This window comes from Tachysurus fulvidraco, chromosome 12 (assembly GCF_022655615.1).
Source record: "Tachysurus fulvidraco isolate hzauxx_2018 chromosome 12, HZAU_PFXX_2.0, whole genome shotgun sequence".
Lineage (NCBI taxonomy): Eukaryota > Metazoa > Chordata > Actinopteri > Siluriformes > Bagridae > Tachysurus > Tachysurus fulvidraco.
Window position 1 is genome coordinate 5,019,734 of NC_062529.1, and position 17,122 is coordinate 5,036,855.

General features: G+C 38.9%; 1 protein-coding gene across 4 annotated transcripts in view; it reads left to right on the forward strand.

Moving 5' to 3' along the window:
- Positions 1-17,122, forward strand: part of LOC113651265 (ankyrin-3-like) — a 156,833-nt gene that overhangs the window by 98,638 nt on the left and 41,073 nt on the right. For all 4 annotated transcript variants that reach the window (XM_047821245.1, XM_047821244.1, XM_047821247.1 and 1 more), the window contains 3 exons: positions 1,398-1,626; positions 1,850-1,975; positions 2,254-2,376. In XM_047821245.1, the coding sequence (XP_047677201.1) occupies positions 1,398-1,626; positions 1,850-1,975; positions 2,254-2,376 (478 nt within the window). The remainder of the gene's footprint in view (positions 1-1,397; positions 1,627-1,849; positions 1,976-2,253; positions 2,377-17,122) is intronic.

Below are 17,122 nucleotides of genomic sequence, written 5' to 3' on the forward strand. Positions count from 1 at the left end.
TCCTCCATCCACTCCCCATATCACAGCAGCCCAAGTCTCACATATTGGTTGATTTTGTCACAGTTTTTCCCAGCTCCAGTGGATTTACCACTAAATTAGTGACTATATTGATGGAGCAAGTTTATCCCCTGGTCCTAATACTCCCAGAACGCCTTCAGCAGGTTTAACCACATTTCAATGTGTGCTGTGGTATCAACCATCATTGTTTCCCTGGTCAGATACGCTGTCCGATGTCCCAGCTGTAGACTGTTTGATCGACAGGAGTCAGGCAGTCTGGGAATGCAATGTTACATTTACGCCAGATGTAATGTGACACACACTTTCCAAAAAAGTTCAATTTTTGTCTCGTCAGTCCACATAGTATTTTCCCAAGTCTTGGGGATCATCAATATGTTTTTCGGCATTAGACGTTATGTTCTTTTTGCTCAGCAGCGGTTTTTGTCTCGGAATTCTGCCATTCAGGCCATTTTTGCCCAGTCTCTTTCTTATGGTGGAGTCATGAACACTGACCTTAACTGAGGCAAGTGAGGCCTGCAGTTCTTTGGATGTTGTTGTGGGGTCTTTTGTGACATCTCGGAGGAGTCGTCTCTGCACTTTTTGGGTAATTTTGGTCAGCCGGCCACTCCTGGGAAGGTTCACCTGTTCACATGTTTTCACCATTTGTGGATAATGGCTCTCACTGTGGTTCACTGGAGTCCCAAAGCTTTAGAAATGGCTTTATAACCTTCTCCAGGCTGATAAATCTCAATTACTTTCTTTTTCATTTGTTCCTAAATTTCTTTGTATCTCGGTATGATTTGTAGCTTTTGAGGATCTTTTGGTCCTTCACTTTGTCAGTCAGGTCTTAAGTGATTTCTTGATTGCAAACAGTTGTGGCAGTAATTAGGCCTGAGTGTGGCTAGAAAACTTGAACTCAGTTGTGATAAACCACAGTTTAGTTATGTTTTAAATGGGGGGAGAGGGACACTTTTTCACACAGGGCCATGAGGGTTTGGATTTAGTTTCCCATTAATAATAAAAATCTCCATTTAAAAACTGCATGTTGTGTTTATATGTGTTATCTTTGATTAATATTTAAATTTGTTTGATCTGAAACATCAAAACGATCTGAAACATCAAAATGAGACAAACATGCAAAAAAAAAAATAATCAGGAAGAGGGCAAACACTTTTTCTCACTAATGTATATGTTTTCTGGGACAGAGTTGGGACAGTACGGTACTATTTATTTATCAATATATCAGCAGCATCTGCAGCAAAAAGGTTTCTCTGTCTTTGGTTACTGTGGCACTGATGATACATTTCCACCATTATTAGTAATGTTTGACATTCTCTAAACATCTGCCTACTAGTTTCCATTTTTTTATTTCCTCCTCTCTTCTCTGCCCCCACCCCCAGGTTCTGGCTAACAGACTGTCAGCAAGTCAGTGAGACAGTTGCTCTGGCAAACCTAGTTTACAAGGAGCTGATTTGTGTGCCATACCTTGCCAAATTTGTGGTTTTTGCAAAGACCAATGACTTATCAGAGTCAAAGCTGCATTGCTTCTGTATTACTGATGATAAGGTGGACAAAACACTTGTGCAGCAAGACAACTTTGAGGAAGTGGCCAGGAGCAAAGATATAGAGGTGTGTATGCATTTTTGCAGATTGTTCACAGGTGATGGTTTAATTGCAGATATATTTGTACAGTTAAACACATTGATGTTCATGTGTACATACACAGGAACATGTAGAAACATTTTCAGTACTTTACAAACAGCATTTTATGCAAACAAAATTTATATATAATTCATGTGTAAAAGTATCCCACATACATAATCAAAACTAGTTTTCTTTGGTCCTGTTGCAGATTTCAGAGGGAAAGTTTATCTATGTGCATTGCTATGGCAATCTGTCTCCTGTCAGCAAGATCAGCCAGCAGCTTGGTTTTACCTTCTATGCATTCAAAGAGAACGGACTAGCTTTTAGTGTTAAGGTGTGTATATGTATGTGTGTAATGTGTGTTTGTTTATATGGGTTGGTTTGTGGTGTACCTCTCCAAGAGGTATCATGTGGGAAATGTTATGGATACTGATTTATGTTTTAAGAAAGAATGAAATTAAATGGTATGAAATTCTATCATAACCACTGATGATTTTGAACTTATGCTGAAACACTAACTTTGTTAGCATAGTATAGTCTGTATGTGTATGACAAAATGTGTACTATATGCACACTAATGGCTGCTCTGCATGAATCTCTCTATTTGCTTAGGTGTGGGACATGGAACAGAAGCCATTTGGAAGACTCTGGTTTCTCAAAGAGATGAAGACTTCTAAGGGCATTTCTCAGAGTGCAATCTGCAAGCTTAATCTCACTCTGCCAGAACACAAGAAGGTGCAAAGAAGTACACACATAATCTCCCTCTCGTTTAGACATGTACACTGATCCCCACAAGTCTTCATACTGCACATACAAATACACATGCAAGTTAACATATGAATATAAAGGCAAAGAGCAATTAAGCAAGCCAAGCATTTTCTGTTCCCACCATTTAGCAATAGAGGCAGATCTTGTAAAAGGCAAAGCTTGGCAAAGCTTGTTGGTAGATCGGATTTTGCCCCCAGCTGGACAAATGCATCTAACAAGTGTGAAATATTTACAAATGAGTAGCTTTTGTTTTTTTCTGGAGGCCTAATGAAATGCAATGCCCAATATATGTGTGTGCATGTGTGTGTGTGTGTGTGTGCATGTGTGTGTGTGTGTGTGTGTGTGTGTGTGTGTGTGTGTGTGTGTGTGCGCGCATGTGCGTGCGTGTGTGTGTGTGTGTGTGTGTGTGTGTGTGTGTGTGTGTGTGTGTGTGTGTGTGTGAAATGTTTACAAATATGTAGCTTTTGTTTTGTCTGGAGGCCAACTGAATTGCAATGCCGAATGCTTTGAACAGTGTTTGACTGTGTGTGGGGGGGTGAGTGTGTGTTTTGGGTGCGTGTGTTAGTGGACATTTTATGTGTGCATTTTTGTGTCTGTATGTATGTTCATTGCGCTGAAAATGGCAAAAGTGTGACCTATTGCCCCTCTAAATGTGGCCGGGTCAAAGTGACCCAAGCAGATCCAAAACGCAAAGTATATATTGGTCTGAACACATAGTTCAATGAAAATAGACAAAATTAATTTTACTTACAAAGTTCATAATTTGGAACAATCCTGGTAAATTTCAGGCAAATATGTTGAAGAAAACCCAAGTTATGACAAATCCTTCCAGCCGGGTCAAAAAGACCCAGGGAAAATAGGAAGGTTAAAGTATTTAGAGTCCCTTAGGTTGTGCACCTTCAATGAACTAATGCTGAGGTATCCTCTCACATCCAGTTTACACAGTGCACATTTGCACATGATCGGAAAAAATATTGTAAGTTGTGAAAATAAAATATGTAGTAAAAATTAACATTATCCTCCTAAGACCCGAGCTTTGGTTTGGCCGTGCATTTTAAATGCAGTGATGTCCATGTATGTAGACACCAGGTCGTAGGAGGTTAAGATGTTGGCTGAACTTGCCTTCGTCTAAAGAATCAGTGGTAGGGGATCATGTTTCTAAGATTTAGATTTAGATTTTAGATTCAACTTTATTGTCATTACACATTAAACTTATACAAGTACACGGCAATGAAACGCAGTTTAGATCTAATAAGAGTGCAATTGCAGCAAGTGTAGTATATACAGATTTTACAAGATTTAAATAAGTTAAATAAAGTGATAACATAGTAATTTACAGATGTGTGTGTACTATGAACATAATATACAGATGGTTATAAATATAACTGAAATTTACAGAAGGATGTAACAAAATATGTGGCTATTACTATAAACAAGTAATTTACAGATGTGTATGTACTATGAGTATGCACATCTGCATTATTGCATTGTAAACCTGCCTTTGTAGGCTATAATACATGTAGTAAATAATAATAATAATAATAATAATAATAATAATAATAATAATAATAATTCAAGATTCAAGATTTTTATTTGTCACATACACAATTATATAGGGCATATATAACCAGCAGTGAAATATGAGTCAGGTCCGCTCCATGGACATTGCACTTATTAGAGAAACACAACAATGAAAGAATGAGATAAAAGTAAACAATGAAAAAATAAGAATAAATAAAAAAAGAGATATGTATACTGTAGAATATAATATATAAAAAATATGTATACTGTGGAATGAAAAATTATGTGCATGAAAGTAAACTGTAGTTATAAATATAAGATACACAGGGATGTTCAAGGCAATGTGCATATGTGCATTATACTAAAGTCACAGGGGGCGGGGCTACACGTGACGTCACGTGACGTCCCCAAAACACACGTGAGGCACTTCCCCTCATTGGGCTGAGTGTTTTGATATATCACACATCCATGTTGTGCAAAATTTATGATGTCGCTTATTTTGGGGGCGGGACTACACGTTAAGTCACGTGAATACCCGGTGGGGTGCCAATACTTTTGGACAAAAGTGACTACTAATTGTTTTGACATTTCATGTCAAAACTGCAGGCATTATGGAATTCTATTGATTACATTGCATAAAACAGTATTTTCGGGGTGGGGCAACACGTGACGTCAAGTGAATACCCGGTGGGGTGCCAATACTTGTGGAATCATTTCATTGATAGTGTGGAGTTGATAGTTACATGTATTGAGAGTGTCCTTTACATCTACAGAGAGAACAAACGAGTTTTAAGAATTCCCCATTCAAGTCTATGGGGGAAAAAAACCCTTTGAGCTTCCGTATCGGGAATTCCAGAATTCCGATCCCTTATAAAAGTCATACCTGTCCTCAATGAGCCGGTCGATTTGACACCTCATTCATGGGTCTAGGACAAAAGTTACGCGCCGAAAAATTGTCCGTAAGAAGTATAATAATAACTAGAACGGTACATTTCCTAAAGAAAATGTGAATGTGCTTGCACGTGGCAAGGTCCCCTCATCGTGCTGAGTGTTTTGATATGTCACATGTCCATGTTGTGCTAAATTTTTTATTTCGCTTATTTTGGGGGCGGGGCTACATGTGACGTCAGTTCAGTCAGTGACGCCATCGTGCTGATTGTTTTATGTTGTGTAACTGAGATATGGCTTCTTTATATTGCAATATGGTTCGTAAGGTGCACTACATGGTTGCTAGGGTATGGCTACACAGTTACTATGGATATATTTGCAGAGTAGTTTCTCACCTGCAACAAAAGAGCACACCTGAAAATCCATTTATCTTTTCCTGAAACAAGCACCATGAAGATCTTGAACTAAAGCATCAATGAGAGATTTTACTGGGAAAAAATGTAATCACGTTACAATAAGGATCATTAGTTCAAATTTAATGTATTAACTAACATTTACTAACCATGAGCAATAAATTATTGCATGTAGTAATCTTTGTTAAAATAAAGTTTATTCTTTGTTCATGTTAGTTCACAGTATATTAACTAATGTTAACATGGTGTTAATAATGTATTAGTAAATGTTGAAATTAACATGAAAAAAATTAATAAATGCTGTAGAAGTGCAGTTCATTATTAGTTCATGTTAAGTAATGTGGTAACTAATGTCAACTAATGAACCTTTATTTTAAAGTGTTAGAAAAAAAACTGTCCAAGGGTGGATTCGAACCGCGAATCTCTTGCATGCTAAACGAATTGCTTATCCCTACTCCATTCAGGAACACAAGAAAGCCTTTGCGGTTTTATGTATTATGTAAATGTAATTTGAATTAATGGGTGGCTCTTAAAAGAGCCGTTGCTGCTCTTAAAAGGACATTAGTTTAAAGTGAAATAAAAAATTATAAAAACTACACTGATAGTTTAAAACAACAAAAAGTTATACAAATGGCAGAAACAACAACATATGTGACCGCCGTGCTGTCCACGGCACGCCACCACTAGTTTTAAGCATTAAATCCTCTAAATACACAGTTAAATGTTATATTGTTTGAAAGCTTAGACTCTCAGGATTTTATTAAGCCCACACACAAAGCATAATATGATTTATAGCCATCAGACTAATTTAATCCAAGTTGATAGTAACCTGAACTAGGCGGCGCTAGTCCAGTTGTTTACTTACCTTTAAACGCTCCCCTTTCTTCACTGGGGTAATATTTTCCAAAACAAATGCTTGTAAAAAAATCCCCAAGAGTCTAAGGAACTGGAATATGTAAGCCTTTTAATCCAAAACGCTTTAATCCAAAACGCTCGCCTCACAAATATTACGTTTCTGACCGAAAACTGTAAACAGCAGTTCACTTCCGTCCTTTGTTTCGGCTCTCACTTCTCCTAGTAGGCTTATAAAACTACACTGAGGTGTCAGATTTGTAGTCCAAAACGCTTTAATCCAAAACGCTCGCCTCACAAATATTACGTTTCTGACCGAAAACTGTAAACAGCAGTTCACTTCCGTCCTTTGTTTCGGCTCTCACTCTTCCTAGGAGGCTTATAAAACTACACTGAGGTGTCAGATTTGTAGTCCAGGGCCTAACAAATAAAACGAAAATCATGAAAATACGGGGCGATCCCACAATATATATATATGAAATGAAACTGGAAGCTCACCAATTCTAACTGTGAAATATAGCAACAAGCTTTAAAGACCTTTACACAGATTCATTGGTGTCTGCTGCCCTCTTTTGGATGTTAGCACATCTACAGAGAGATTCCCCATCAAGTCTATGGGGAAAAAAACACCCCTTTGAGCTTCCATACTGGGAATTCTGGAATTCCGATCACTTATAAAAACCATAGCACACTTCTCCTCAAAGAGCCGGTCGATTTGACACCTCATTTATGGGTCTAGGACAAAAGCTGTAGGACAAGTTACGCGCCAAAAAAGTGTCCGGAAGAAGAAGAAGAAGAAGAAGAAGAAGAAGAAGAAGAAGAAGAAGAAGTATGCAAGAGAATAAGAATGTGCTTTGCAAGCACATTAACTAGAACGGTACATTTCCTAAAGAAAATGTGAATGTGCTTGCACGTGGCAAGTGCCCCTCATCATGCTGAGTGTTTTGATATGTCACATGTCCATGTTTGCTAAATGTTTTATTTCACTAATTTTGGGGGCGGGGCTACACGTGACGTCAGTTCCCCTAATCGTGCTGAGTGTTTTGCTATATAACATGTCCATGTTGTGCTAAATTTTTGATTTCGCTTTAATTTTAGGAATTTCCCATTAATTTCTTTTTACTTTTAACTTTTTTGGCCGCTTTTTCGTCCGCTGTGCGAACATTGTTCAACGGATCGCTTATAAAAGTCATAGCACACCTCTCCTCAATGAGCCGGTTGATTTGACTCATTTATGGGTCTAGGACAAAAGCTGCGGGAAAAGTTACGCGCCGAAAAAGTGTCCGGAAGAAGAAGAAGAAGAAGAAGAAGAAGAAGAAGAAGAAGAAGAAGAAGTATGCAAGAGAATAAGAATGTGCTTTAGCAAGCACATTAATAATAATAGTAATAATAATAATAATAATAATAATAATAATAATAATAAGTATGCAGAATAACAATAATGATGCTTTGCAAGCACCATAAATAATAATAATAATAATAATAATAATAATAATAATAATAATAATAATAATAATAATTAATATGGCAATTACACATAAAAACACACTTTATGTCTCCAATCGGTGGTGATTGAAAAAGAATACCCTCACCGGGAAAAGGTAATGGCCAGTTTATTCACTTATTTATGCTTACACAGCTGGCTTCAAAATGCCTGCACTGCCTACAACACTGATTTTATAGACAATTAATGAATTACTTTATTTATTTTTAATCAATTTAATAATAATAAAAATAGAAAATCTGTTCAATCTAAAATGAACAACCATGACAATATAGAGTATACAGCTATGTCTTACTTATTTTTTACAAACATACTTTGAAATTGCACTTCCACTCTCAGGCATGTAGATGTAGGATGTCAATGTAGATTCTATGCTAGAATGCTACATGTCTTATCTCATTAGTCTGAATACTTATCACATGCCCAGATAAAGGTATTTGTGATTTCTTGACAATATTTTACAAAAGTGAAAGTATAATGTGAGGAACTGTTCAGTTGCAAATGTACCCAGAGGTTGTCCCACGACAGAGAGACAAAAAAGCACAGAGAGAAAATTAGATTAAACTGAGGTCAGGTTAATATAAGGTCACGACAACAACATAAATATATAATTAAATACTACTACTATTATTATTATTATTATTATTATTATTATTATTATTATTACTATTATACATTTCTTCTACAACCTCTGAAGTATGCTCTTATAATTTCTCGTCTATACATAAGGTAGGAAAGGATTTGAACTGTCAAGAAGTAACAAACTGATAACGATCAGTCAAATAAGACCTGAGCCAGTCCTCCTAACAGCAACATTATTTTCTAGCCTATCAAGAAGAATAGCATGGCTGATGGTGTCAAAAGCTGCACTAAGATCAAGTAACACCAGCAAAGAAACACAACCCTTGTCAGAGGCCAGAAGCAGGTAATTTACCATTTTAACCTGTGCTTCTTCTGAGCTATGATTAGGCCTATATCCTGACTGATCCATTTTATAAATGTTATTCCTATGTAGGTATGAGCAAGGGCGTACGTTTGATTTTGACTTTGGTGGGGACATAAATAAAATTGGTCTGCAGAGCCACATTGTCACAAAAGTACAAAAGCTTATCGCTTTTTACTCAAATTGAACAATAATTAAAATAGTATTTTTTTTTGTGCCATAACTTTATTTATTAAGGTTACACAGGCCAAAAACAACACAATAGGTTTATTTTATTTTTTACTTTTTTATGATGCCAGTAAGAATTCTAGCAGGGCAAGTAAAAAAAAACTGAACAAGCTAATTTCCTCCAGATCTGCTCCAGAAAAAAAACAACACATTACATCACAGAACATAATGTATTAATTACTTAATTTTGTGAAATAAAGAACAATATATATTTATATATACTATATAATAACTGAGAGCTTAGTGTGTACTGTACTGTATATGTATATGTATACTGTATGTATACTGTATACATATCAAGATTTTTTCCAACACTTGCTATTTGTACAAGCCAAACACATGTCTACGTCTGTCATTACCAGAAATAAACTGCTGGCATATTTGTTTCACATCAATTTTGTCCAGTTTGTCCTGGTGGACATGGCAAACAGCAATACTGTTCAGTCTCACTTGTGTCATTGTTGTTCTGAGCCATGTTTTTAGTCTTCGAAGAGCACTAAAACTTCTTTCGGCCTCAGCTGATGACACTGGGACCACTAAAAGCAGCCTGACAAGGGTTTCAACTTGATCAAATAGGCCTCTCAATTCAACTGACATTCCTCTTAGAATATTAGCCACTTCAGTACTAGATCTAAAAGTGTTTCTAGAGCGAAACAAGGCTAGCTGGACTTTTAGATTGTCTCTGTTCAGTTCTGGATACTGATCAACAATGTTACTCACTTCTCCAGTCAGTAGAGTTTCCTCTAACTTCTGCAGAACATCTAGATCTGGTTGACTGAACCTGTCCTTAAGCTGAACATCAACACTATCTAGCATTTTATAGAACTCTGTTTTGTAATGCACCACCGGTGACATGACAGTGTGCTGGCTTGCCCCACCAGTGTATCGCCTTGGTGGATGTCTTTGGTGAGGAATCTGAATGGACGTAATTCCAAGGGAGTCAACCATTGCAGCTGCTTTATTAAAAACCTCCTGAAAACGTTCCTCATTTCTTTTGGCTTGTAAAATGGACTTGATGCACTCTATTGCACTTCTCATTCCTGCAACAGTTTCAGTCCGTTTTTGCAGAGACTTGTTCAGACACTCCAATTCCTCAATCACTTCTAATGCCAGAAAGAGTCCAAGCACAGTTTTACCCTTTTCAAACCTCTCTCGCAGTCCATTTGCCCTCGCACCTGTGTTAGATCCATTTGATGCCATCTCCTCCAAGCTTGATAAAATACTCTCATACTGAGACAGCACTGCTTTGATTGCTTTTCCTCGCACTGTCCACCTGGTTGGACACAGTGGTCTGAGTGATGTTGATGGTCCTTCTGAACCTGCTGCCACTGCTGAAAATATAGACTTGAATTTTCCAGACTGTTGGCTTAATGTCCCTAGCTCATGGACCCACTGCAAGGCATCCCGTATCACAGGACTGGCTAGGCATGCAGATTGTGTGATCAAGTTAAGACAATGTGACCCACAATGCACATATAAAGCCAATGGCTGCTGTCGCTTTAACTGTGCTTGTGCTCCACAATGTCTTCCTGACATATTAGCAGCACCATCATATGTTTTGCCTCTTAAACCAGACATGGGAATATTTAGCCTAATGAGTGCATCCACAGCCACTCTAGCAATGTCCTCTCCAGTAGTCCCTGAGACTTCATACAAACCAACAAAAACCTCTTGTGGTATCAGGTCATGGTCCACATATCTAAAACATATAGATTCTTGCTCTACTCCTGAGACATCCTGAGTGCCATCTATAATGAGTGAGTACTGCAAAACTGGAAGAGACTGGATGGAGACTGCAATGCCTCTGACAATACAATTTCCTAACATTTGCAAAATCTCACTTTGCACAGAAGGAGAAGTATAGTCATGACAACGGGATAGCCAACTAGAGAGATGCGCATCATCATTGGCTTTGAATTTTAAAAGCTGAAAAAGATTCCCATTTTCTGTTTCATGGCCTCGAAGTGCCATACCCTGCCTAGCAAGGAACTGTACTGAACCTACAATATTTTGCAGGCAATACCTAGCATCCTCTTGTTGCTTTGCCAAGGCACTTGAAAGTTGTGAATCTACAGGGGATGCTTCTTGAACACAAACTGTAACTGCATGATGGTGCGACTTACTATTCTGGTGGCGTTCAAAACTAACAAGAGCATTTTTCCAGTTACTGTATCCTTTTGAGGAGAATGCGGGGTCTGCCTTTTTGGAAAGTGTACTTTTCTGTATTGTGTATGTTTTTACACAGTGAAAGCAAAGGATCCCCTTTACTCTGGGGCTATAGTGAAGCCATGGATACTGCTTATACCAACTTTCCTGAAAATGAAGGACCCTGTTTGTCAGCTTTTGGACTGCAATGTATTGCAAGGTTGATTTGGCTTTAAATCAAAGTCCAGAATCTCTACAGATCTACACTGTTCTTCATCTTTGTCACTCTGTTCTTCATCTTTGTCACTCTGCTCTTCATCTTTGCCACTCTCACTGCTACACTGTCTTTTACTGTCTACAGCAGGATGGGTTTCCTTAGAAATACACCACAATGTACAATTAACTACTGCATGTGCAACTGCATCTTATGCATAGTGCATAGTACAGCATTTATACCTACATTATTAAAACTACTGTATGGTATAGTACTCTATAACAGTTCAACCTCAATATAATAATGCAAAACAAACAACAACATTTAAAATCATATTTTTATCAACTTTTTTAATCACCTGTGGCCCTGTCTTTCCAGAAGCCTCTCCACCTGTGCTACATCTTGGCAAATCTGTTTCTGCAACCTGATAAAATGACATAACTAGTGCATATGGTATCGGAACAATCCAAAGCTCTTAAGAACTACACTGTAGATTGTCAACCTAACCAGGTGGAATACTAAATTTCACAACCAACACTACCATGTTATTGTATGACCTCCCTGCCTTTCCACCTGCCTCTCCACAACATGACAGGACTGATTCTGTCACCTGACCTGACAAAATAAATGCACTAATGCATGCCATATGAACACTGAGAAGAACGTTTGTGGCTTAGATAACTGTAATCATTACAAAAGTCATAAACATTATGTTATTAATAGAGAAGTGGCTCAGTGGTTTTAAGTGGCTTACTTTGGTGGTTTGTTTTAAAATAGCTCCGAATGTCTACTTTTCTCTTTTTTGCCTCCATCCTCAGACAGCATCACATCACGCGTCTGTTTGTGTGTGTGTGTGCGCGCGCGTGTGTCACATACAACGGAATATAGCTGCAGCCGACCTCAACACATTAGCGAGAAAGACAAAGCCCATCAAACAGCGACGTGGGTTAGAGAGGCAGGACTCAAAAAAGGCAAAGGCCTTTTATGTATAAATATATATATAGGCTTGGTCGAATTATTGCTAGGGACAATTGAGTGTTCCCTGGATATTGGTAGGGACATGTCCCTACTGTCCCTACCCAAATCGACGCCCTTGGGTATGAGCATAACTGCTGTTCTTTGACCTTTTCTAGGATCTTGGTGATAAAGGGGAGGTTTGATATTAGCCTATAGTTGGACAGCTGGCAGGGGTTGAGATTTATGCACATAGCCAGTGCAAAGGGAGGAATTTACTATTTTTAGAAGGTTTCAATAGCTACAGGTATTATCTGTAGATAAGAGATCCAGTATGAAGGTTGATAATTTTGTCTCTCAAAGGAGAGTAAAAGAGTCTAAGTGCTGATCAGAAACAGTAATATTATTATCTACATCATTATCTATCAAATTGTTTGGTTTTAAATTAGTAGTCTGAATTTTCTACTGATATTCTCAATTTTTCTATTGAAATAATTCATTGAATTCATTGCTGCTGCATATTGATGGTGTCGTTTTCTACAGTTATTTTATTCCTACTAAAGTTTGCTAGGGTATTCAATTACAATTTTTATATTTGTATGACATATAAATATTATTATGGTATATACATATGTAATACTACTATATACTGAGTCTACTATCTACTGAGATGGACACAACTGCTGTTCTCCGAGGACATTCCTGCAGCTGCTGGTTGATGGTTTGAGCTCCCTGATTTCAAACAGATGTCCCTGAAGTTGCTTGTTCATCTCCTTGATTAGGAGACCATGCTAAATGTGGACCAATATCTTTTCTGTCTCCTCTCATCATAGTTGACTCACCAGCGATTCTTTTGAGCATGCCAGCAAGTCCTTATTTTGATCTCTACTTGATGGTCCAGATACAGTGTGTTGCATATACTGTAATGCCACTGATTTGATCTGCTCATATTAAAGAGGCATGTGTATTCTAATGTCAATCAGGCTCCTTTAGCACATTTCTCTAAAAATCACACCTTGTTTCTAGCCTTAACGCCATGTTTTTTCCTCCATGTCTTGCCAATGCTTGATTATGTTAGTGCAAAAAATCACAGAATAACATCTTCATGTGTTAGACTGCTCTATAGGTAGATATTACCTGAACAGTATTGGGGTAAAATGTCTTTATTATTTTACATTTCAATGGTTTGGGGACTATATTAATGTTCCATTTTTGTTGAGAAATATTCTATTGATAAAATTTGTTCATGCATTTATGGATGAAGAAAACATCCACCTGAAGATATCACCATGAGATGTTGCATACATAAGAAACGCATAGCAAAAAAATAATAGTATTATTAAATGGTTTTATAATATAAGTAGTAGCTTTGCCGAGATGGAGCTTGCAAAAAAACAGCAATAAAAAAAGATGTCTGAATCCGAAGCATCCAGCAACATAGCTGCTAATTATTTCAAGTACAATTGTATAATATTCTCCGGTTATTGTTGCAATATGAAAAAGCATAGGTGTTTCTTCATGGATGAGCTTCTTTAGCTCCAATGGCAAGCATAATTCTGGAGACTGCAGATGTCAGTTTGCTTCTTGCCTTAGCAAAATGAACATTAAAGCTTCCCACAATTAATGCTTTATATAAAGAAACTAGGATTGAAAGGAAATCTGCAAATTTACAGAATTCAGAATATAGCCCCATAGGTCTGTAAATGAGAATTAGTGGAATTTACTTTGTAGACTTATTTTTTGTGGCTACATATGTTAATTTTGCATTACAATGGACAAATGTATTTAATTTACATTCAATTTTCTAGCTTCATTTATTGTGACTTGTTTGGTTTAATCCATGTTTCTGTTAAGCATAAACACTAAACTACGAATTAAAAACCATTTAATCAATGATAAGTGCTTTAGATTTTAGATTAAAGGTGCTGGCTGTGCATTCACTATGCTCTAATTTTGTGCTAATCAGGTTACTAAAACAAATTTTCTGAGTGTTTATACATTTCTGTTCATCTTGGGAAACAGACACAATGTCTGTATTGAGAATTCTGGGTTAGAATCCTGACTCATTGCACCCAGCAGATTGTTGGATTTACCTGCTTGTCTCCTCGCTGGCCCTGATCTGGATGTCATCAATTAACTAGGCCTATTCTAATATTCTGCAAGAAATGATCACAGCACCTTCCCAAGTAGGATGGACACCATCCCATCTCAAGACTGGCCTTCATTGGACACTGCCAATTTACACACCCCTACACTACTACGTACTTTTAGTAATCTCTAATATACGAGTAATATACAAAGGAGTATATCATTAGATCCTACATGGAAAACCTACATTAAAGAACCTATGGTTACCTTAAAATAGAGTCTACTATAGAGGAAAGGAGTGATGTTCCCATGGATGAGCCTTAGGATTTGGATTGAGGACTGTGCCACCGAACCATCACCAATTTGATTCACTGTGAGGGCTCTAATGCTGGAGTTGGGGGTTTGCTAACTCTGCCTAAAGCATCTAGATTTCATCAATCATTTCATCATTTTCGCTATTGCTAACCCTCTATAGCATCTGGATGCATAACTCTTAGAAAAATCTTCTCTGTCACAGTGAAAAAAATACTAAACATTCTACATTAAACACACTGTAGAAGCTAAATGTTTTCCATTTTTAATGGTCACATACTTTTCACATGAACATGAGCTAGACATCCCCTTATTGTTTGCAAAAAAAATGAACTGTGATAGGAAAGTAAAAATTTTAACAAATGTAAGCAACAGCACAAAATGTTGAGAAAAAATATAAATATAAATGTTATAATTTAAACGCAGACAAAGGCACAAAACCCACAGTAAATGCTTCAAACACATGTAGTAACCAACATCCTGTGTTTGGAAGTTGGTTACTTCCTGGAACTTGATGATATGGTTCTAGCTGTGCATTGGAGTTGTAATTTAGCAGAGTTAGCAGAATTGGACAAAGAGTAGTGGCATCAGCCAGCAAAACAGGCTCACCTTGTTTTGTTCCAACAGCTTGTTCGAGCAGATGGTGCATGAACACTTTGCTTGTTACTCTTGGGAAGTCCTGGCCTAATGGTTAGAGAGTCTGACTCTCAACCCTAAGGTTGTGGGTTTGAGTCTCAGGCCTGCCACGACTGAGGTGCCCTTGCCCCCCAACTACATAAAATGGCTGCCCACTGCTCTGGGTGTGTGTGTGTTCACTGCTGTGTGTGCACTTTGGATGGGTTAAACGCAGAGAACAAATGTATGGGTCACCATACTTAGCCATATGTCACATCACTTTCACTTTCTATCTAGTGCTCATTACTATTGGAGCCTATGAATGACTTTTAGATGCAGACCATTTTATTTCTTACAAGAAATGTTATATAAACAATGATCACACCTCCCCTCCACTGCTAGGATACCCCAAGCTGAGTGGATTGTTCCTGTGTGTTGCTCTCTGTCTCTCTCTCTCTCTCTCTCTCTCTCTCTCTCTCTCTCTCTCTCTCTCTCTCTCACGTTCTCTCCTTTTTTTTTTGTTTTTGGTTTTTGAATGTGGGCACCAGACATGGAAAACGCTCCTGTCCTGATCCCAAGCAGATCCTGCAGCACCTGTTGCAGTTCAGCCTGCACCAACATGCGGTGACCCAGGCCAGGATCATCAAGAGCACTTGACTCTGTCAGCATGATTACGCTAGTACCCTCGCTCCCACAGCACTGGTGCTCTCATGTATCCATGGCAATGCTTGCTCCAAGAACGGTACACAGGTTAAGATCCCCTTATCCCTGACCTCCCTAGCAGGCGTGCATGGCTCGAAGTGAGCGCTGTGCCAATGTCTCCTCTTCAGCCGTGCCAATGTCTCCTCTATATAAGAAGGTGTGATCTGTGTTTCAGCAAGCTACCCAGAAGGGGAATTTTGGGAAGGAGCAAAAAGAGGATGAGCTCTGCAGGTGGAGGGTCAGAAAGCGGATCCCTCCCGACCGCTTCCAACCTCATACTTCCTGGTGAATGAGGGACTGCTGTATCACCATACGACCTGCTGGTTGTTCCCCGGTGGCAAACCCTCCTCCTCCTGCACATGGCACACACAGACCCTCTTGGGGGCACCTGGGCCCAAAGAACACCCTGGAGAAACTGCGGGATCAGTTCATATGGCCTGCAATGAATGTGGAGGTCCTTGCGTTCAGCCCAGGGCCATGAGTACATCCTTGTGATCATAGACTATGCCACTTACTATCTTATGGTGGCCCTACTTTGGAAGGCCACCTCACGGAACATCACCAGGGAGCTCCTAACGTGCTCTTGCGGATCGGTCATGTGTCTGTGTTTGCTACCTTTGACACAGATCCCCAAGAGCATCTCCTGGTGAGAGGGGGAAAAGATCTTGCATCGGCCCAACAACAAGACATCACAGAGCTCGTTGATTAATTTTTTGATGTGCCAAGACCTCACACAGCTGGTGCACCATGAGATCAAAACCCCTACTGGGATGGTGGCCTGCTGTTAGGCTCTAGAAGAGAAAGTGGAATGGATGCTGAGGGACAGGATCATTGAGAAATCTGCCAGCCCATGGTCCAGCCCCATTAGTGGTGCCTAAGTCTGATGGGAGCATACGCCTGTGCATTAACTTCCAGAGGCCCAACCGGAATTTAAGAGTTGTCCCCTTCTCCGAGTGAACAACCTTCTGGAACAACTGGGGAAAGCCCGGTTCATCTCAACTCTAGATTTAACCAAGGGTTATTGGCAGTTTGCCCTGGCCCTCAACGCCAAGCCCAAGATGGCCTTCAACACTGCCAATGGCCACTGGCAAGACTGGGTCTTTCCTTTTGTCCTGCATGGGGGAACCAGCTACATTCCAGCTCCTCACGGACATCATCCTCCACCCCCACCGATCCTTTCACTGGCTTAGGTGGATGATATCATGATCGACTCCTCCACATGTGACCTACACTTCCAGGAGGCTCTCACTTCTCACACCGTCCTGAGGAACCCTGACTTTGGCCTCCACTTCACCTTCAAAACTGATGTTTTGGGAATGGGCCTGGAGCAGTTT